This window comes from Gigantopelta aegis, unplaced genomic scaffold (assembly GCF_016097555.1).
Source record: "Gigantopelta aegis isolate Gae_Host unplaced genomic scaffold, Gae_host_genome ctg5365_pilon_pilon:::debris, whole genome shotgun sequence".
NCBI classification, from domain to species: domain Eukaryota; kingdom Metazoa; phylum Mollusca; class Gastropoda; order Neomphalida; family Peltospiridae; genus Gigantopelta; species Gigantopelta aegis.
This window is the reverse complement of record NW_024534370.1, coordinates 1-21,281: the sequence shown is the minus strand read 5'-3', so window position 1 is coordinate 21,281 and position 21,281 is coordinate 1. Positions and strand designations below refer to the sequence as shown.

General features: G+C 33.6%; 1 protein-coding gene across 1 annotated transcript; it reads left to right on the top strand.

Annotated features, from left to right (window-relative positions):
- Positions 1–400: 400 nt before the first annotated feature.
- Positions 401–20,618, top strand: LOC121366341 (Down syndrome cell adhesion molecule homolog; the record flags this gene model as incomplete). The annotated part of the gene is made up of 4 exons (XM_041490826.1): positions 401–667; positions 13,960–14,256; positions 17,256–17,903; positions 20,478–20,618. Coding segments are annotated over 4 exons (1,353 nt in total), but the record flags the coding sequence as incomplete, so codon positions are not given.
- Between the last annotated feature and the right edge of the window lie 663 nt (positions 20,619–21,281).

Sequence of the window (21,281 nt, the reverse complement as noted above, 5' to 3'; positions counted from 1 at the left end):
ACCCATGCAAAAGATATTCAAGTGTCCGTACTATTGTGCACAAACGACGCAACCACCGAAACAGGAACCTCACTAAAACAGGGCAATGGATGATACCAAATTTTAAAATATACTTACCTTGATATTTTAGTGTATTGTACTTTTCTCACAGCTCTTTACACTGTGTTTTTACATAATTTTATAAATAATATTTCCATATGCTTACCTTTTTATGACGCCAATAGCCGATGTGTATATTTGTGCTGGGGTGTTGTTAGACATTCATTCATTCATTCATTCATTCATTGTAGCTCAACAGTACATTGTATGACATCTGACCAGTAATACTGTGCTGCACAGAGATATCAGTAAAGTTCTACCCACTCTTCTGGACAACGCCTTTTGACACTTTGTATTTTAGATTCCCCCCGAATTCAAATAACATTATCAACACACGACTCCCGTAAGGAAGGTGATGATCTGACCCTGACCTGTACCACAGACAGCAATCCCAGTCCGTCCAATCTGACCTGGATGTTTGGAGGACAGACCAAGGGGGATGATGGGAGCTTGAGATTAACAAATCTAAGTAGAGAAGAGCATGGTCAGTACACCTGTGAAGCAAGAGTCTCTGCTGGTCGCTATGGAAACCTGGTGAACTCGAGTGACTTTCAAGTTGTCGTCAACTGTAAGTAACAGTGAATTCCATACCACCTTATTGAATGTATGCTTTATTTAGTAATAGATGATTTGTTTCAAGCACATATGGAAATTCCATGTTCATCATGTAGAGGGGATATTTTCCATTTCAGATTTTGACTCATATTCCATTTCCCAATTTGGAAAATTCTGTTTTGTACAGTTTTTCTAAAGTTACCAATAAATATCAAGTTATAATTAGATTTTTTGCTGGAAATAGTGTGAAATTCTTCCACATGAATTTATTATAAGGCCAAGTAAAAAAAAAAGTTTGGTTCCTGTTACATGCCAAAAACAAATAGGGTAGGTAGGTAGGGAAAACCTTCTTTTTTTCTTCCCCCCCCCCCCCCCCCCCCCCCCCCCCCATATTCGAGATAATATTTCCTGAATAGTATAGCAGATTAATATATTAAAAGCTCTTTCTTTGTGTTACAGGGCAACTGACAATACATACTCTAATGAGAATCATTAATTATTTTCTATAAAAAAACCCATGTCGTAACCTAGTCAAACCACAATTGGTATTAATGTAAACACCACACCCAAGTCTAATATACTACACGGTAAGGTTATAAACTACAATAACACCAAAATAACACTATAATTTGTTCATTGGAAAAAAGTTTTAATATCAAAGGTCTGATCCACAACATGGTTACACCCCCTCACAACTACAGCAACAACACTGATCTTCCCGGCCTATTTCATTGCCAGTATTGCAGTAACAAAATGTACATCATGAACACAACGAAGATGTCAATAAAAATTAACAAAATAAGTTAACAAAAAGATCTCCATACTAACTATCCTCATAGCAGAGATATCAAAAGAAAACAACTATTTTCAGGAAAACAGTTTCACTTTTGGTCGTCCATAAGGACACTGCACAGTATCTTTGCACTGTTGACAAAGAGGTAAAACAGGTTTGTATTTTTGCTTTTAAAGGTCTGATCCACAACATGGTTACACCCCCTCACAACTACAGCACTGCAGACGCTATTAAATGTGAAAAGAGTTGTCATTTCTTAAGGTTTTGGGTACTACCAGTTCATTTCAAATGCCATGGATATCATCATATTTAATAATAAATACAGGGGTTATTTGTCAAACAAATGCAAAATATTGATAGAGTTGATGTCTAAATATTTAATTTAAGTAATCTTTTCAGCATAATCGGCTATTTTCATGTTTACTCTTATGTTTAACATTGAATCGTAACTCGGTATTTCTAGAAGTTCGATTACGTTTTAGGGAATTCCCCTACCAAAATAGACTGGAAATTTGTATCATTCTGCTTTTTAACAGTAAACTAGCGTAACATTTTGAAGATTGGATTCACAAGTTACGAGTAGTTCCGAATGAGTACGAGAACACGTCCGAGAGCATGTGGTGTCAATGGCGTCTTCCATTTACAGAGTAGAATGTCCAAAATGTGCTCATTCAAATCAAATAATATTACACATGTATTTAAATCAATTTCAAATGAAACGACATTCAAGGAATCGGAACACCTCGTCACATTCCGCTACGCTTATATTTCGTGGAAATGTACGAGGAGTTCCGAATGGCTCTCGGAAGCTTTTCATTTGGAACTCTTCGGAAGTAAAATTGCGCGAAGTGTTCCGGGTCTTCTGGTAACTGACAGATCTCGTGGCATCTCTCTGCAGTTGTTGTTTTTAGAGTCGATGAAAATTAGGATCGATATTAATGGATTATTAAATAAAACAGGTGGAAAACAAAAGGGTGGGGAAAAGGTTAAAAAAAGTTTAGGGTCGGCACCAAAAATTTAGGGACGGTCGGGTAACCAGAACCAAACAATTTTTTTTACTACGCCTAATGAATATGCCCAATGTTTTATATTTGTAATTACATTGTTAGATATATTTATTACATGATTCAATTGTAGAGTCGAGTCGGATAATTCCGTACATGTTTGGATGGAAGTTCATGTACAGCACACTGCAGACAGATGGTATGCCGGAACAATACAAATACTGAGTGATCTCCCTTTTGTGAAGTGTAAAATGTTGAATATTTTGAGTATGCTCTGTTTCAAAATTGTTATTCTGGGTAATGAAAACACAAAGTTGTAAAATGTATAGCATGTTTTATTTGCATGTACGGAATTACCCGACTCGACTCAATATGTTTATGAAAGAAATTAAAACAAAACAAAACAAAAACAAAAAAAAGACATCAAATTGGACATTGCCAAAAATCAACAGTTGTGTAATGAACACTAAAATCAAATGCGTAGCCTATATCTTTATGTGAACTTTTACTACATTTAGCCATATTTATGAAGTCTGTTTTTCGTAAATGCAGAAGTTTAAGCATTATAAATACATGTAGTTAACTATGTGTAAGTCTAAAACAGGCTTTGTAAATGCAGGAGTTTAAGCATTATAAATACACGTAGTTAACTATGTGTAAGTCTAAAACAGGCTTTGTAAATGCAGGAGTTTAAGCATTATAAACACATGTAGTTAACTATGTGTAAGTCTAAAACAGGCTTTGTAAATGCAGGAGTTTAAGCATTATAAATACACGTAGTTAACTATGTGTAAGTCTAAAACAGGCTTTGTGAATGCAGGAGTTTAAGCATTATAAACGCATGTAGTTAACTATGTGTAAGTCTAAAACAGACTTTGTCAATGCAGGAGTTTAAGCATTATAAATACACGTAGTTAACTATGTGTAAGTCTAAAACAGGCTTTGTGAATGCAGGAGTTTAAGCATTATAAATACACGTAGTTAACTATGTGTAAGTCTAAAACAGACTTTGTAAATGCAGGAGTTTAAGCATTATAAATACACGTAGTTAACTATGTGTAAGTCTAAAACAGGCTTTGTAAATGCAGGAGTTTAAGCATTATAAATACACGTAGTTAACTATGTGTAAGTCTAAAACAGACTTTGTAAATGCAGGAGTTTAAGCATTATAAATACACGTAGTTAACTATGTGTAAGTCTAAAACAGGCTTTGTAAATGCAGGAGTTTAAGCATTATAAATACACGTAGTTAACTATGTGTAAGTCTAAAACAGGCTTTGTAAATGCAGGAGTTTAAGCATTATAAATACATGTACATTGTTGTAGTTAACTATGTGTAAGTCTGAAACAGGCTTTGTAAATGCAGGAGTTTAAGCATTATAAAACATGTACATTGTTGTAGTTAACTATGTGTAAGTCTAAAACAGACTTTGTAAATGCAGGAGTTTAAGCATTATAAATACACGTAGTTAACTATGTGTAAGTCTAAAACAGGCTTTGTAAATGCAGGAGTTTAAGCATTATAAACACACGTAGTTAACTATGTGTAAGTCTAAAACAGACTTTGTGAATGCAGGAGTTTAAGCATTATAAACACATGTAGTTAACTATGTGTAAGTCTAAAACAGGCTTTGTGAATGCAGGAGTTTAAGCATTATAAACACATGTAGTTAACTATGTGTAAGTCTAAAACAGGCTTTGTAAATGCAGGAGTTTAAGCATTATAAACACATGTAGTTAACTATGTGTAAGTCTAAAACAGGCTTTGTAAATGCAGGAGTTTAAGCATTATAAATACACGTAGTTAACTATGTGTAAGTCTAAAACAGGCTTTGTAAATGCAGGAGTTTAAGCATTATAAACACATGTAGTTAACTATGTGTAAGTCTAAAACAGGCTTTGTAAATGCAGGAGTTTAAGCATTATAAATACATGTAGTTAACTATGTGTAAGTCTAAAACAGGCTTTGTAAATGCAGGAGTTTAAGCATTATAAATACATGTACATTGTTGTAGTTAACTATGTGTAAGTCTAAAACAGACTTTGTGAATGCAGGAGTTTAAGCATTATAAATACACGTAGTTAACTATGTGTAAGTCTAAAACAGGCTTTGTGAATGCAGGAGTTTAAGCATTATAAATACATGTAGTTAACTACCGTATATCGTTGTGTATTACCCGACTTTTTGATACAAAAATTATCAAGTCAAAGGCTGGGGTCGGCTTATCTAAGGAGTCAACATTTTATTGGAAATGTAAAGTTAGAATAGTGACGTCACGGCTCGACTTGATCTATTGTCATTATTGTGCTCTGCATTTCCGCTTTCATAAAGGTTTAATATTGCATTTTAACACAAGCTATTACAAATAAAAGATATTAAAATTGTATTTATATGTTCTTCTTTAATAAATGTTGGTGTTTAAAAGTTATTTAGTAATATTTATCTGTTTAAACAACAATAAATGGTGACTGATCAAAACAATTTCGGAAAACTTCGCAGGTCACGTGTCATTACAAAACTGCTTACTAAACCGGTGAACACGTTAATTGTTCCAGCTTCATTTGTTTTGTTTGTCGGCTTGGGATTAATCGACACGGGTGGTTGAGTATGGTAGGGTATAGCCGACTAGTAATGAAAAGACCGATTAGCATTAAATGAATTAGAAATGGACATAAAGTTTTAAAATGTAACCTATAAATGTTTACTGACATAAAGTATGTAAAAAAAAAAAAAAATGGTTATTGTTATTACTACTACTACTATTATTATTATTATTTCTGTTTAGGTATATTTCGCTATCTTGATACTTATATTTTACGAGAAATAAATTAACCGGACACCGTTTCTATAAATAGAAATCGGCTACTGCTTCCGGATAAGTTTGCTGTGACAAATGACGTTTGAAAGCAGATGTACTTTGTCATTTTGTAGACCACACAGACATCTGACTTGGTTAGTTTTATATAGGGGGGTCGGCTTATATACAAGGTCTATAATTTTAAAGCCGATTTGGAGGGTGAAACTAGGGGGTCGGCTAATGCATGGAGTCAGCGATATACAGTACCCTTACCGAAATGACTTATATTTTTCACTTATAAGTGAAGTATAAGTCGTTAATACTTTTCAAGTATAAGTGACTTATAAGTAAACGATTAGGATTTTGTATGCAAATGAGGTATCACTTATACAAAGTATATGTGACCTATAAGTGAAGTGTTAACCAAATATATAAGTGAAGTGTAAGTCATTCGCTTATATTTAACAGAAGTGTTAGATATATATAAGTGACTTATAAGTGAAGTACCAGGTATAAGTGAAGTATAAGTGATTCACTGATATTTAACACAAACTGCTGTATAAGTAAAGTATAGGTGAAGTATAAGTGATTCACTGATATTTACAAACATTGCCGTATAGTGAAGTATAAGTGATTCACTGATATTTTACAAAAAATGCTGTATAAGTGAAATATAAGTGAAGTATAAGTGATTCACTGATATTTTACAAAAAAACCCACTATAAGTGAAGTATAAGTCATTCACTGATATTTAACAGAAACTGTTGTATAAGTAAAGTATAGGTGAAGTATAAGTGATTCACTGATATTTTACAAACATTGCTGTATAAGTGAAGTATAAGTGAAGTATAAGTGATTCACTGATATTTACAAACATTGCTGTATAAGTGAAGTATAAGTGATTCACTGATATTTTATAAAAACGCTGTATAAGTGAAGTATAAGTGAAATATAAGTGAATATCAAAGGTTGTGGTATGTTCTGTCCTGTCTGAGGTAAGATCATATAAAAGATGACTTGCTGCTTTTGAAACATGTAGAGAGCTTCCTCTGAATACTATGGGTCAGAATTAATTATCAATTTAATTTTTTACATCCAGTGATGAACTAATCAGTGCTCTGGTGACATCATTAAACAAATGAAATTAGGCAGCAATCTGTCCCTGGAGGCCAAATTTCAATATTCTTAGGTAATTTCTGTATTAATGCGACTGACCCTATCTCCACCCACAGAAATGGACACCAATTTTGGTCAAGCTACCAACTGGTAACAAATGTTTTGTCAAGAAAAAAAAAAAGAAAAGAAAAAAGAAGAGTGAAACAACAGGTTCAAAATCCATGAATACCATAGAAATTCCCATGACCCATTTAATTCAAATAATTGTTTTAAAAAGTTATTGTTCTTATGTCACCAGTACAGTATGACAGCACTTCCACACCCTATCTGTAAACTGTCAGCAAGACATAAAATTGAAGCACAATAGTCTTTAACAAAGTAGTGTTTCATTCTTCCCGAAGTGACCCACTAATACATGTATATCTGAACAGTATATATGCAAAGAAATATTTTATAAATAATATAAATGAATATTTATTTTTAAATGTTAGATTGGATTCTCTCACATCCCTTTTTTTCAGTTATGTCTTATTCACTGCCATCTTGATATATGTCATCCAACATTCAGATGGGATTCTGCAAAAGAAAAAAATATTTTATATAGTCTGAATAGATCTGCTATGTAATTGGCAATTGTTTAATGTAAACATTTAGTTCTTTCTATTAGTTTTTAAAGACTAAGTTAGAGAATCACAGCCTACCAAGTTTCAGATGTGGGGAATCAAAACTTCAGGAAGAAACAAACTTTCAGTTAAATTTTCAATTTTACTTCTAAAAATAATAGTTTAAAAAAATATTCAATCAAATCTCTAGAATAAACGTTAATTTTTGTATTAAAACAGACTTTGAAATATTCAATGTTGAACTTTAATTTTAATTAAGAAGAAACCAGAAAATAAAATACATACATGTATATACATATATTTTTAAACTCTTAAGTTCTGGAAAGTACTAGAAAGAATCATGCAAATAAGTAATAACTGTTTATAAATTTCTCTGATTCAACTGATTATGTTTCCATAAGTTTCATGTATTTGTATGTACATGTTGAGGATATTAAAGCTGGATCGATGATCAACTTTAATAAAACATCAGTCAGACTGATTTGTTCAGTACATGAACCATTACAACATGTATGCATCTGGAGATATATTATAACTGGTGAATAAATGAAAACATCCATTTTAATTTTGCATTTTGTAAAAAATATGATGACACTAGGTTTTTCTTTTGGTGTTCTCTGTAGCATCTTTATTTCTCTGAACAAACAATAGGTATTCTGACTTTAGAACAGTTTAATGTAAATGATATTAACATGCAATGATTGGGCTTATAAAAATTAATATGTGTATTAAGCAAACATAAAAGCTAACAAATATGTTTCATGTTACTGTTTAAAATGTCAGTCATTACAACTGCCCCCATTTCCCTTGGGCTTTTAATTAGAACTGTGTGAAGTAAATTAATTACTCCCAGTCTGCTAGAAGTAGAGATACACATCCTTTTGATAAGACAGGTACAAAGTGATCAGGTGACAACTCCCATTATGATTCTCCTATAGACATTTTATTGCCCCAATTAGTGGAGCTATGTAATCCCTTTGTAAGGTGATATCTAAAGACTTCCAGTGTTTGTGAATTGCAGAAGTTGATGAACATTACATAAATTATTTTAGTTCATTTAATCAAAATATATATATATATATATATATATGATGCTTTTCAAGTTGGTTTTATCACATAAACTGTTTTAATGTACAATGGCACAAATGTTCCTCCATTGTAGTCTATTATAGTCACAATGATCAAAATTATATTTATTAAAAATTATAACTTATTAATACTTCCAAGCTATTAATTGATCATATGGATTTAAAAACTTTAAAATTTGCCTTGACATAAAAAAAGAAAGAAAAATCATGTTTGTTGGTAACAGAGGGAAACCACAAGTATATTTTAATTAATTACTACTAATTACTTATAATATTTAAATGTAAACAACAACACCAAACCTTTATGTGACAAAATAACTATAATCAGCACTATAGTTTGAACTATAGTTGTATTCACTAAATGAAATGTCTATGCACATGCATTAACATAAATGAAGAGAATTTATCAGACAAAGGAATGCCGCCATTTTGTCTATTTGAAAATCCAACAATGATTGTAATGCATGGTTTTTAAATGAAAAACATGAAGTGTTAAAATTAAAAAATAGGTGCTACATGTAGTCATATACTTACCAAATTAGTTTTCCTGTATGATAGACTTGTTCCACGGACATGAGGTATAGTCTTAACAAAACACATGTGCACAAAGAAAATGTCCAGGTGCCGCCATTTTGTTTTTTTTCTGTAGTTTCCTCCTACTGACTGGAGACCCACACAGTGGTATCTGAATTAAGTCCTTTTGAAGTTGCACCATGGCAAGGCTATTAATCTCAGGATTTTGCACCTCTCATAATAATCCCTTGTTCTATCTGAATTCCTGATGTCATTGTTGTTGTCTTTGTTTTTTTTTGTTTTTTAAAGTTAATTAACTTTTTTTTATATGTAAATGTAAATTACTATTAATAGATAAAATAAATCCATACTGTAATAAACATTGAAATGGAGCTCACCTCCACCCCCCCCCCCCACCCCCCTCTGCCCTACAGCTATAATTTTACAGATATTTATTGTGACAGGTGGCGAGTCTGGAGGGTCTATTTAAGTGAGGAGGTAGCATGGGATAATTATAATCATATAGCATCATGTGTATTAATATTAATATTAATAATTTTTAAAATTATTATTGGAAATACTATCAAATTCTGTTACATGTATGTTTGGTTGTTTAGCCACTGTTCCCAATGAATTTGATAAATCCTGTGAGAAGTTATGAATTTTTAAAAAATAACCATGAAAATGTTTTGGACTTAGTTTTTTCCCCGTTCATTTGGAACACATCATTTCCTTTGCAAAAGGACTATCTCCAAACTAATAGTTTACTTATATTTCACTTATAGCAACAAACAAAAAATGTCTTAATTCCAGTTCACTTATACCACTGATAAACCACTTACAGGTGAACTATATGTGGAGTATCAGTGATGTATCAGTTAACCATTCTTTTCACTTATACTTATACACACTGATACTTCACTTATACCAATATATGGGTAACTTATAGGCCACTTATAAGTGGCGTATAAGTAAAGTATATTCCACTTATAAGTTTGTATAAGTTATTTCCGTAAGGGTATGTGTAAGTCTAAAACAGACTTTGTGAATGCAGGAGTTTAAGCATTATAAATACATGTAGTTAACTATGTGTAAGTCTAAAACAGACTTTGTAAATGCAGGAGTTTAAGCATTATAAATACACGTAGTTAACTATGTGTAAGTCTAAAACAGACTTTGTGAATGCAGGAGTTTAAGCATTATAAATACATGTACATTGTTGTAGTTAACTATGTGTAAGTCTAAAACAGACTTTGTGAATGCAGGAGTTTAAGCATTATAAATACACGTAGTTAACTATGTGTAAGTCTAAAACAGACTTTGTGAATGCAGGAGTTTAAGCATTATAAATACACGTAGTTAACTATGTGTAAGTCTAAAACAGACTTTGTGAATGCAGGAGTTTAAGCATTATAAATACACGTAGTTAACTATGTGTAAGTCTAAAACAGGCTTTGTGAATGCAGGAGTTTAAGCATTATAAATACACGTAGTTAACTATGTGTAAGTCTAAAACAGACTTTGTGAATGCAGGAGTTTAAGCATTATAAATACACGTAGTTAACTATGTGTAAGTCTAAAACAGACTTTGTAAATGCAGGAGTTTAAGCATTATAAATACACGTAGTTAACTATGTGTAAGTCTAAAACAGGCTTTGTGAATGCAGGAGTTTAAGCATTATAAATACACGTAGTTAACTATGTGTAAGTCTAAAACAGACTTTGTAAATGCAGGAGTTTAAGCATTAAAATACACGTAGTTAACTATGTGTAAGTCTAAAACAGGCTTTGTGAATGCAGGAGTTTAAGCATTATAAATACACGTAGTTAACTATGTGTAAGTCTAAAACAGGCTTTGTGAATGCAGGAGTTTAAGCATTATAAATACACGTAGTTAACTATGTGTAAGTCTAAAACAGGCTTTGTGAATGCAGGAGTTTAAGCATTATAAATACACGTAGTTAACTATGTGTAAGTCTAAAACAGGCTTTGTGAATGCAGGAGTTTAAGCATTATAAATACACGTAGTTAACTATGTGTAAGTCTAAAACAGGCTTTGTGAATGCAGGAGTTTAAGCATTATAAATACACGTAGTTAACTATGTGTAAGTCTAAAACAGGCTTTGTGAATGCAGGAGTTTAAGCATTATAAATACACGTAGTTAACTATGTGTAAGTCTAAAACAGACTTTGTAAATGCAGGAGTTTAAGCATTATAAATACACGTAGTTAACTATGTGTAAGTCTAAAACAGACTTTGTGAATGCAGGAGTTTAAGCATTATAAATACATGTACATTGTTGTAGTTAACTATGTGTAAGTCTAAAACAGACTTTGTAAATGCAGGAGTTTAAGCATTATAAATACACGTAGTTAACTATGTGTAAGTCTAAAACAGGCTTTGTGAATGCAGGAGTTTAAGCATTATAAATACACGTAGTTAACTATGTGTAAGTCTAAAACAGGCTTTGTGAATGCAGGAGTTTAAGCATTATAAATACACGTAGTTAACTATGTGTAAGTCTAAAACAGGCTTTGTGAATGCAGGAGTTTAAGCATTATAAATACACGTAGTTAACTATGTGTAAGTCTAAAACAGGCTTTGTGAATGCAGGAGTTTAAGCATTATAAATACACGTAGTTAACTATGTGTAAGTCTAAAACAGACTTTGTAAATGCAGGAGTTTAAGCATTATAAATACACGTAGTTAACTATGTGTAAGTGTAAAACAGACTTTGTAAATGCAGGAGTTTAAGCATTATAAATACAGGTAGTTAACTATGTGTAAGTCTAAAACAGACTTTGTGAATGCAGGAGTTTAAGCATTATAAATACATGTACATTGTTGTAGTTAACTATGTGTAAGTCTAAAACAGACTTTGTAAATGCAGGAGTTTAAGCATTATAAATACACGTAGTTAACTATGTGTAAGTCTAAAACAGGCTTTGTGAATGCAGGAGTTTAAGCATTATAAATACACGTAGTTAACTATGTGTAAGTCTAAAACAGGCTTTGTGAATGCAGGAGTTTAAGCATTATAAATACACGTAGTTAACTATGTGTAAGTCTAAAACAGGCTTTGTGAATGCAGGAGTTTAAGCATTATAAATACACGTAGTTAACTATGTGTAAGTCTAAAACAGGCTTTGTGAATGCAGGAGTTTAAGCATTATAAATACACGTAGTTAACTATGTGTAAGTCTAAAACAGGCTTTGTGAATGCAGGAGTTTAAGCATTATAAATACACGTAGTTAACTATGTGTAAGTCTAAAAGAGGCTTTGTGAATGCAGGAGTTTAAGCATTATAAATACACGTAGTTAACTATGTGTAAGTCTAAAACAGACTTTGTAAATGCAGGAGTTTAAGCATTATAAATACACGTAGTTAACTATGTGTAAGTCTAAAACAGACTTTGTGAATGCAGGAGTTTAAGCATTATAAATACATGTACATTGTTGTAGTTAACTATGTGTAAGTCTAAAACAGACTTTGTAAATGCAGGAGTTTAAGCATTATAAATACATGTACATTGTTGTAGTTAACTATGTGTAAGTCTAAAACAGACTTTGTGAATGCAGGAGTTTAAGCATTATAAATACACGTAGTTAACTATGTGTAAGTCTAAAACAGGCTTTGTGAATGCAGGAGTTTAAGCATTATAAATACACGTAGTTAACTATGTGTAAGTCTAAAACAGGCTTTGTGAATGCAGGAGTTTAAGCATTATAAATACACGTAGTTAACTATGTGTAAGTCTAAAACAGGCTTTGTGAATGCAGGAGTTTAAGCATTATAAATACACGTAGTTAACTATGTGTAAGTCTAAAACAGGCTTTGTGAATGCAGGAGTTTAAGCATTATAAATACACGTAGTTAACTATGTGTAAGTCTAAAACAGGCTTTGTGAATGCAGGAGTTTAAGCATTATAAATACACGTAGTTAACTATGTGTAAGTCTAAAACAGGCTTTGTGAATGCAGGAGTTTAAGCATTATAAATACACGTAGTTAACTATGTGTAAGTCTAAAACAGGCTTTGTAAATGCAGCCCCATATATTCAAGACTGGTCCATGCTCACATATTATGTTCCATAACATTATGAAACACTGTGCACCTAAAGTAAAAACAAGTGGAGAATATTTATTTTAGGGGTACATTTTGATGATTAAATACTGATATCGTGCAACAGCGATGTTATGTTTGAAGTTTTTAAAGTGTTGCTTTGTATATTGCACTCTGTTTAGAAACCACATATTGTGTTTTTGACATGCACTTCTGAATTATAATGACCAGTATTATTTATTTATGTAATATCAAAACATTGAAGATTCGTGTTGTCATTCATTTATAACACATCAATTTGAGAAACCATTTCATCAACACTTTGAGAATACATTTAAGATCATCAGCCATAAATGGAATCATGGGTCAGTCTGTCTGAAAGCCTCTGTTTGAAAAGAAGTTCATAAAAGCCATGACTAAAATTTACAAATTCTCTCACCATGATGACTGGAATTCCCAAAAAATTAGAGGGTACTGATTATGGCTTGATGTCTATGAAAAATCACATTTTCTAGAGTACCTTCAAACACTGTGCCAATTGAATACAGTGATTCCCAATTTGTTTTGTGTATGTTCAGGACATATTAGGGCTTCTAAAACACGTAATGTAGTCGAGTTGTGGTGTGTGTGTGTGTGTGACCTTATGTAGTCCATGATATAATATTGAAAATAAAACAAAATAGTAAAAATCCCAGGATATCTGTACACTGAAATCCTGCCAGAAATTCCAGATCCCAGCTCTGATTTAATTTTCCTGTGAATCCCAGCAGGATCCTGGTGTGTTTTTCACTTGAAGAATTCTATTCCAGATATGTTGGTTTCATATACATGTATGCATGCAGTTGCAGAGATTAGAAAAATAAGTATTTTTGTTTCATGTATTTTGGGGGATGTTTGTGTGTGTATGAGAGAGAGAGAGAGAGAGAGAGAGAGAGAGGGGAGTGAGGGGGGGAGAGAGAGGGAGGGGGAGAGAGAGATAGACACACACACCCACACACAGACACAGAGGGGGGAAGGAGAGGGATTCAGAGAGAGAGAGATGTTTGTGTGTGTATATGAGAGGGACACAGAGGGAGGGAGGGAGAGAGAGAGACAGACAGACAGACAGACAGACACAGACAGAGAGACACAGACAAAGAGATATGGATGTTTGTGTGAGAGGGACACAGAGGAAGGGAGAGAGATATCTTCCCCACCTCTGGAACAATGCATGAAACAATAAAACAGCTTTGTTGATTTTTGTGGGTCCTTTCATCTTCATTTCAGAATCAGAGTTCATCATTTATCTCACCTGTGTTTTGCAGATGCTCCTAGTGTCACCTTCCTTTCTTTAAATTCAACTGAAAATAATTCATCAAGTATCATCTGCTCTGCTGATGGTCGCCCTGGCAACATGAACTTCAGACCTTTCAGCCATTACTGGAATAGTGTGAATATCAGGAATGTGACCGGCAGATCTGTTGGAAATAACCAATACACACTGACATTTAATCGTGCTACATATGAAGACAGCGGGATGTACTACTGTACTGTTGATAATGGAGTTCCAGACAGATCGGGAACTAAACAACAGACAGCAAACAGTGAAGTTTTCATTTCAGGTATTGTAATTCTGATCTTGTATTTTTAGTCCCATACTGTTCCAACCGGAGGGGGACAATAGGTTTCATCTCTGTTTTTCTGTCTGTCTATTCGCCTGTCCTATATGTAGGTCACCAGACTTTTTTTTCCGCAATGCCTCAAGATATGGAGTTTTCACTGAACTTAATTTTATGAGATATGAACATTTGTTTTCTGGTCTCATTTTGTGTATATGACTTTCATGGCGATTTACTCATTTATCAAATGTTAGACTTCAATACCCGCTGATATATATATCAATGTGTTGGAGCAAATATTTTGAGTGAAACAGTATGGAAATTAAAATTTACAAAATATTTATCTTTTGGTGAGTAGATTATTTTGTCAGCACCAAGCTGTCATTATAACTTTATTTTGCTCCATCATTCAGACCACATGGTCAAGAAACAAATATGGAAAATAAAACTGTCCTGGAAAGGTAATGGCATTTTATTGTGAAAAAAAAAGAGGAAAAGTCATGGAATTTCAAAATAGGCAGGTACATGTGTATATACACATGTATACTCGATCTTCTGAGCGAGATCCTGCTCCACACACAGTGTGAGCTGCCAGTAAGTCATGGTCATTAGTAATGTTAACTTAAAATATAATTATTATATGGTATTCCAAATCCGACGTAGAAAATGTATTACAAAATTTGGTAAACTAAACATATTTAATTAAACGTTTCTGGTGAGTGTTGTGTGTAAAACAGCGGGAAATATAAATTGGGGAATGCACTGTATACAGTGTACAGTATGTCGGGCGAGATATCTCGCCTGCAGTAGTCAGAAGGTTAAATATTGCCTCCAAAGAATTGATGTCTGTTATTATAATTATTATTATATATTAAATAGAAACCTGTTTCACATTTGTGGAACCTGTTTAATTTAACTGCAACCAGTATTCGCGAATTCCATAACTTACAAAAGTTACAATTAAGAGGGCCAGATCAAGCAGTAAGGGAGGAACATTTTAACTACTTTTACACATAAAATTGTTCATACCGAATTAAGTTTTTGTCATCATAACAACTTACTTTCGGATTGTTTTTGTAGGCAATAGGATCCATTACACTGGTGCATTAAAATATTTAATGCAATTCTATTTTAAATGTCATAAATGAGGTTTTAATATTCTGTAATGGAGTGACATAAAATGCACATCACAAAAACTGACTTGACGTTTTTTGTTGTATCTGCTGTGCTAGGCATCCAATATTGGAACTAGTACAACAAAAAACAAGCTAACATATATGTATGAAACAATAATATAAATCTGAAATACATCACTTATTAATTATATTTTTAATAAAAATAAATTTGTGGTAACGGAGGGACACATTGAAAAAGTAACGGAGGGACACATTCTGTGGCATTGCATTTTAATTGTTATATGACCCATTAAATGAGTCCAAATGGATTTGCATATCAATAAATAGACAGTAAAAGTATAGTTCAGGGTATGCACTTAGGATTTTTTTTGACTGGCCAATTGGGCCACTCCCAGCAACACTGACTCGCCCATATAACTTTTGAATGGTCCGCGACCGAATTTCGTTTTAAAAAAAAGAACTTATTTAAATTGCACTTTAACAACATGTTATCATATCATACAAACAATAATAACTACACAAAAGAAGCAATCAGAACTTGTTTTAGTTATATTACAAACTGTAGTAATTAAATTATAATTATTATGTTGTCACGGGACCCACACAATCAAACATCTGGGATGTTTTACCAAAGCTCGGTCTTCAAATGAATACGGTGCTTTTATGGCCGTATGACGAGTAATTAAAAAATACTAAGCTGACAGCAATCTATGTTGACATCGTTCGCAGTGACAAATGGGTGTTTGGTATAGTAGACTCGGTATATTTCGTCAGAAACGAAAACGTTCCAACAACAAAATGTAACTTTGGAAAACCTCAGGCTTGTAAACAAAATCTTTCTGCGAAACATAGCGTAGCGGGATGTGACAAGTTGTTCCAATTGTAACTAAATGGAAAGTAAAGATGGACATGGCCGAGGTGTTCCGATTGAAACTATGAATACATTTACGTGGTCAAGGTTTTTTTAATACGTAATCAAAACCAGCAGAGGCATTCAAAATGGTTTTAGACTGTTCGATAGACTGGTCGCTATTATGTCCTATATGGGTTTGGTTGCACAGATACTAATAGGAAACCAGTTGAAAACAATAAATAAAAAATAACTTTCCGATCTCTTACAAACATTAGTTATTTGCATTTTGATACATAATACAATATGCAGAAATTTACGGTCGCCATGTGGGTGACATGTAATAAGGTTTTGACTTGCCCGACACTATTTTGACTCGCCATGGTTGATTGGGCGACCGTAAAGTGCATACCCTGATAGTTTAACATCAGTGGTTCATTGATATTTTGTTTTGGATCAAGTGAATGTGGTATCGGTTATATATATCTAGTTGTTAAACGAGTAGTATAGATTGCTATTTGTAAAGTATATGATGTCATGAGGTGACACGTCATCCTCAAACCTGTTTACTTCTATGATTGGGGGGTGGGGGGGGGGGGTAGTGGGACAAACTTATCTTCCAATTCCGACAAAAAGAACGTAAGAAATTTGCGGGAATTAATCATGTGTAAACTGGTCCTTTGTTTCCATTACCCACCCCATTAGCAGAATGCGTAACATAAAACACGAAAATAAGTGCAAACAAAATGAAATGATTGACAGTTGGAAGCTGATCACCTTAAGTGCACAAGGTAGTATAATGCACTTAAGGTGATCTTAGCGTTAAGATCGCTTTGTAAAACAGGACTATTAATTTAGCATTTTTGTCTGTTAAATAGTCTTGTTTGCTGCAGGGTGTTTTTTTAATAATCTATTACATGTTGTTCTGGATTACCAAAAAATAATTAGGTTATGTAAATGTTACAAATATTTACAAGTTTAATTATTCATGGTTTAAATTTTTATTTTATTTTAAGGAACACCTAAGATTACCAAGGAGACTAAGGTAGATGATATTTTGGGAGTTGAAGTTAATAAATCAGCTATTTTACAGAAAACTGTGTTTTCCAAACCAAACTATACTGATATCTACTGGACGAAATCAGGTAACAGAACAAATTATAATTGGACCGCCATCAAGGCTGAAACTATTACTTTGGACATACACAAGAAAACAGTAGAAGACTCAGGCTACAGAATCTCTCTCAATATCAGCAGGTTCAGACAGGAAGACATTGGAACCTACACACTGAATGTCTGTAATGGTGTTGGATGTTCTCAGTTTTCTGTAAACCTGACAGCAGCAGGTCCTCCTTTTCCACCAAAAGAGTTCATACAAGAAGGAGAATCAACGTCTGACACAGTGTCATTGTCATGGTTACCTAACTATCCAGGCGGAAATTTCAAACAAAGATTTATACTGGAGTACAAACTGCAGAGTGAGTCTGAATGGAAGACTGGATGGACAAATGAACAGTTTACAGATTTACCGCAAAACAAGAAAGTATTTTCAAACATCACAAACCTCAAGGCTAACCAGGTTTATGATCTCAGACTGTCAGCTGAGAACAAGCGACCAAAAGACAATGTCAGTGAGTTTGTAACACTGAAAGTGACGACAAAAGGTATAATTATTGGGGGGTGTGTGTAAACATTTTCAGTGGTTTTCTATATATCATTAAATTAAATCTCGTAGACAACAGTTGTAGTGTTGCTAAAGCTACTACATGCAACATTTCAATAAAATCAGATATAAATACCTCAGTCCCTTGCCTATTGAGAAATAATGTGTCACAGTGACATAGATTCCACATATGAGACTGTAACGATGTCACCAATATCGATTTCGCTGAGAGCCCATAGGGCAAAATAGATGCAGTTTTCTGCTGTCTGCCATTTTGCTTTTTTATGGAATACTCTTCAAGAGGGGTGAAAGCCTCCAAAGTATGTGATGTAATTAATATAAAACCATTGTTCTCTTGTGGTATCTTTAAAAAACCCAAAAAACAATAATATGACGTCATCACGTTTGCTTTTATATCATAACACGTTATGACGTTTTTAGATTAAGACATATTCTTTCATCCGTCTTGGAGAATATTCCATAAAAAGGCAAAATAGTAGATGGCGCAAAATTACATGCTTTTTTTCCCTATGCGATCTCAGCGAAGTCGATATAGGTGACATGGTTATGATCTAGTATGTGGAATCTGTGTCATTGTAATGGTTTTTTCAAGATTTCTGCCATGTAGGAGAGCAATTTATCATGGTTGTTAACATTTTGGTTCAGACTTTAAATGTTTTGCATGAAACTATGGAACAGATTGCTATCCAAGACTGTGGTTTCAATGTAATTTGTACAAATAATTTTTACGAGCCATACAGGCTCGTATGCTAGCCAAGCTAAAGAGTCCTATATGATTTTTGCGAGCCTCGTGCTCCCAAACTCTCCTCGTGCTCGCAAACTCTCCTCAAAATTGCACACTGGTATTGTCACGGGGATTCTATAATTCCCGTAACTGAATAAAACACGATTATCAAAATGACTCTCCTACTTGTATATCTATTAGATCTCTCTGTAACAGGCTGTTAAACCCTAGTATGGCTCGTCTCTAGGTATGATCAGAGATACGATCTTATATAAAGTATATATATTTATAGCACGTTAGCTCACTAGAAACACAACAAAACACAATACACTTTGGAATCTGTATTAATCTACGCTGACAAATGTACAGCAGTAGTAGTTAATTAATAACAGCAATAATAACAACCCAGAACTGATCACTTAATTAGTTAATCTCTAGGTGTCTAGTTACACAATATGCGAATCACTTCACCGTTACACCACACCCACACGTGTGATAATTGAGAAACGCTTCCAGGAGAAGTTAATTAATAAAGGAATTACAACACCATTCCTAACTGGTTAATTTTTAATTAACCCTAACTACTCATTCAGTAACCTTGTAACACATAATTAATACTTATCACAATAAAGACAATAACCTACAGTTTACCCAGGTCGTCTAGGATGACTGGCTAAGCTTTATATTACCAAATACTCGTATGTTAGAACAAAAAGTCTACGATTTACTTCGTCAGATGACCGAAGACACTGTCTAAAGAATATTGGTATAATACAGTATTAAAATATTTAAAGTCACATCAATCACATCAAGGTTATACACAGAGCAGAAATGATATTTACCAAAGTCCAAACGGACTAACGTTCCCAGGAAGCTTCCTAATTCGTTCTCCTAGATATCTCTAATTTCTAGCTATTTATTATAAATCAGGATTTGCCTGGGGTTACAAGGCGGTACCTCATGTATCATCTCATATTCTACATCTCTAGAGTCGGTATATTTCTCTCTGATCGTCAGACTCACTGACGCCTTGGTCGCCCAAATCACGGTTGTAAAACCGCACTCGCAGAGGTATTATGTAACTACTCGCCACATGGCCTCCGCAGCTGGACTAAGTGCATATTGGAATGTCCGATCGCGCGAAGTATTACGTAACAAGTTGCCCAGCTGGGCTACGGGCAATAAACTGCACACGGCCCTCTAAACACAATTAAAATCGCCACAGGCGAAACAAATTTAAGAGAATGTACCGTCACAGGTATACTATAGCCCTGATCTGACACGTTTCAAGCACAATTATAGTATGTTTCAGGTACCCATACAGTGATCAACTAGTCACAAACAGGAGTATTAGTAAGAACAGTACTCAACTGTGGAGCACATTGTTAGAAGTATGTAGTGACACTTTGGACTTTTCCCCTTTTTATCAAAGCTGTTACATGAGATACTTCAGTTACAACACCGTAACACAAGTTAGACAAGTTACACTTGTATTAAATTATTTTATACAAATCAAGTCATTGCACTTTCACTGGTGTGTTTATCATAAATATTCAGAACGGTATAGTGAACACGTACATTATCGGCTGGTTATCTCACGTGTCATATTCATAACAAATACAAAACACTTTTCTAGGGCATATTATTATTAAGTGTGTTACATGTGACAAATTTTCAAGTAAAATTGATTATATTGTAATTGTATCGTTTCATGATGTATGTTCATTTCAAAACTGGTTTGTAATCTTTGTGAAGAATGTTTGACTAATAAATGTTGTTATTCGTAATTGTATATCTGTGTAATCGATGTATATCTTGATATACTTGCAGGTCTGGATGAACCAGGAATACCTAGTGCTTTGATTGGTTCAATTGCAGGAGGCTCTGTTGGTTCTGTTGTGATTTGTGTGATAGTGATCGGTGTTGTATTGTTTAGAAGAGGCACTTTCTCTGGATTGTTAGGCAAAAAGAGTAAGATATGTTTGTTGCTGAAAAAATTATTATGCCAATTTGTTTTTTAAATTTCAACTACACTGTTATTAGTACTGTTTTTCCACCCTTCTTTTTTTAAACTGTCAGACTATCAAGCAACTAAATTAATTAATGTTCCCATGTATGCTCAAGTCTAAGGTGTGTGTTTGGGAGACACCCAGATGTGGCAAAAAGTGATGATAATAAATGAAAACAAAGAAGCGAGAATAGTAACAAATTTAATACCCAAAGAAGTAACATAGAATCAACACAATTTGTGGTCCATCTATACCTCCTAAACTATGAGGTCGATTAACCAATGAAAAGGGTGGATTACTGTCAAGGGGACGTGTACTAGACATTTTTTCTAGCACAGCTTTCTGACACCTTTCTACTGGTTGATTGAACTAGAAAATGATGTCTAAGGAACATTAGCTATTGTATAACAATAGTTTAATGCACCAAAGATATAAATATATAAAAAAACATTGCTGCTGCTACAGAGTGAGGAAATATGCCCCTTTCCCTCTCCCCAACCCCGCTTCCCATGCCAGTGGTTGACTTAACTTCCTATACATAATATATATATCATTCATGCTCCGGTGAAGAAACAAAAAGTCTACAAAATAGATTCATCTATAACAAATTCAGATGATCTAAGCC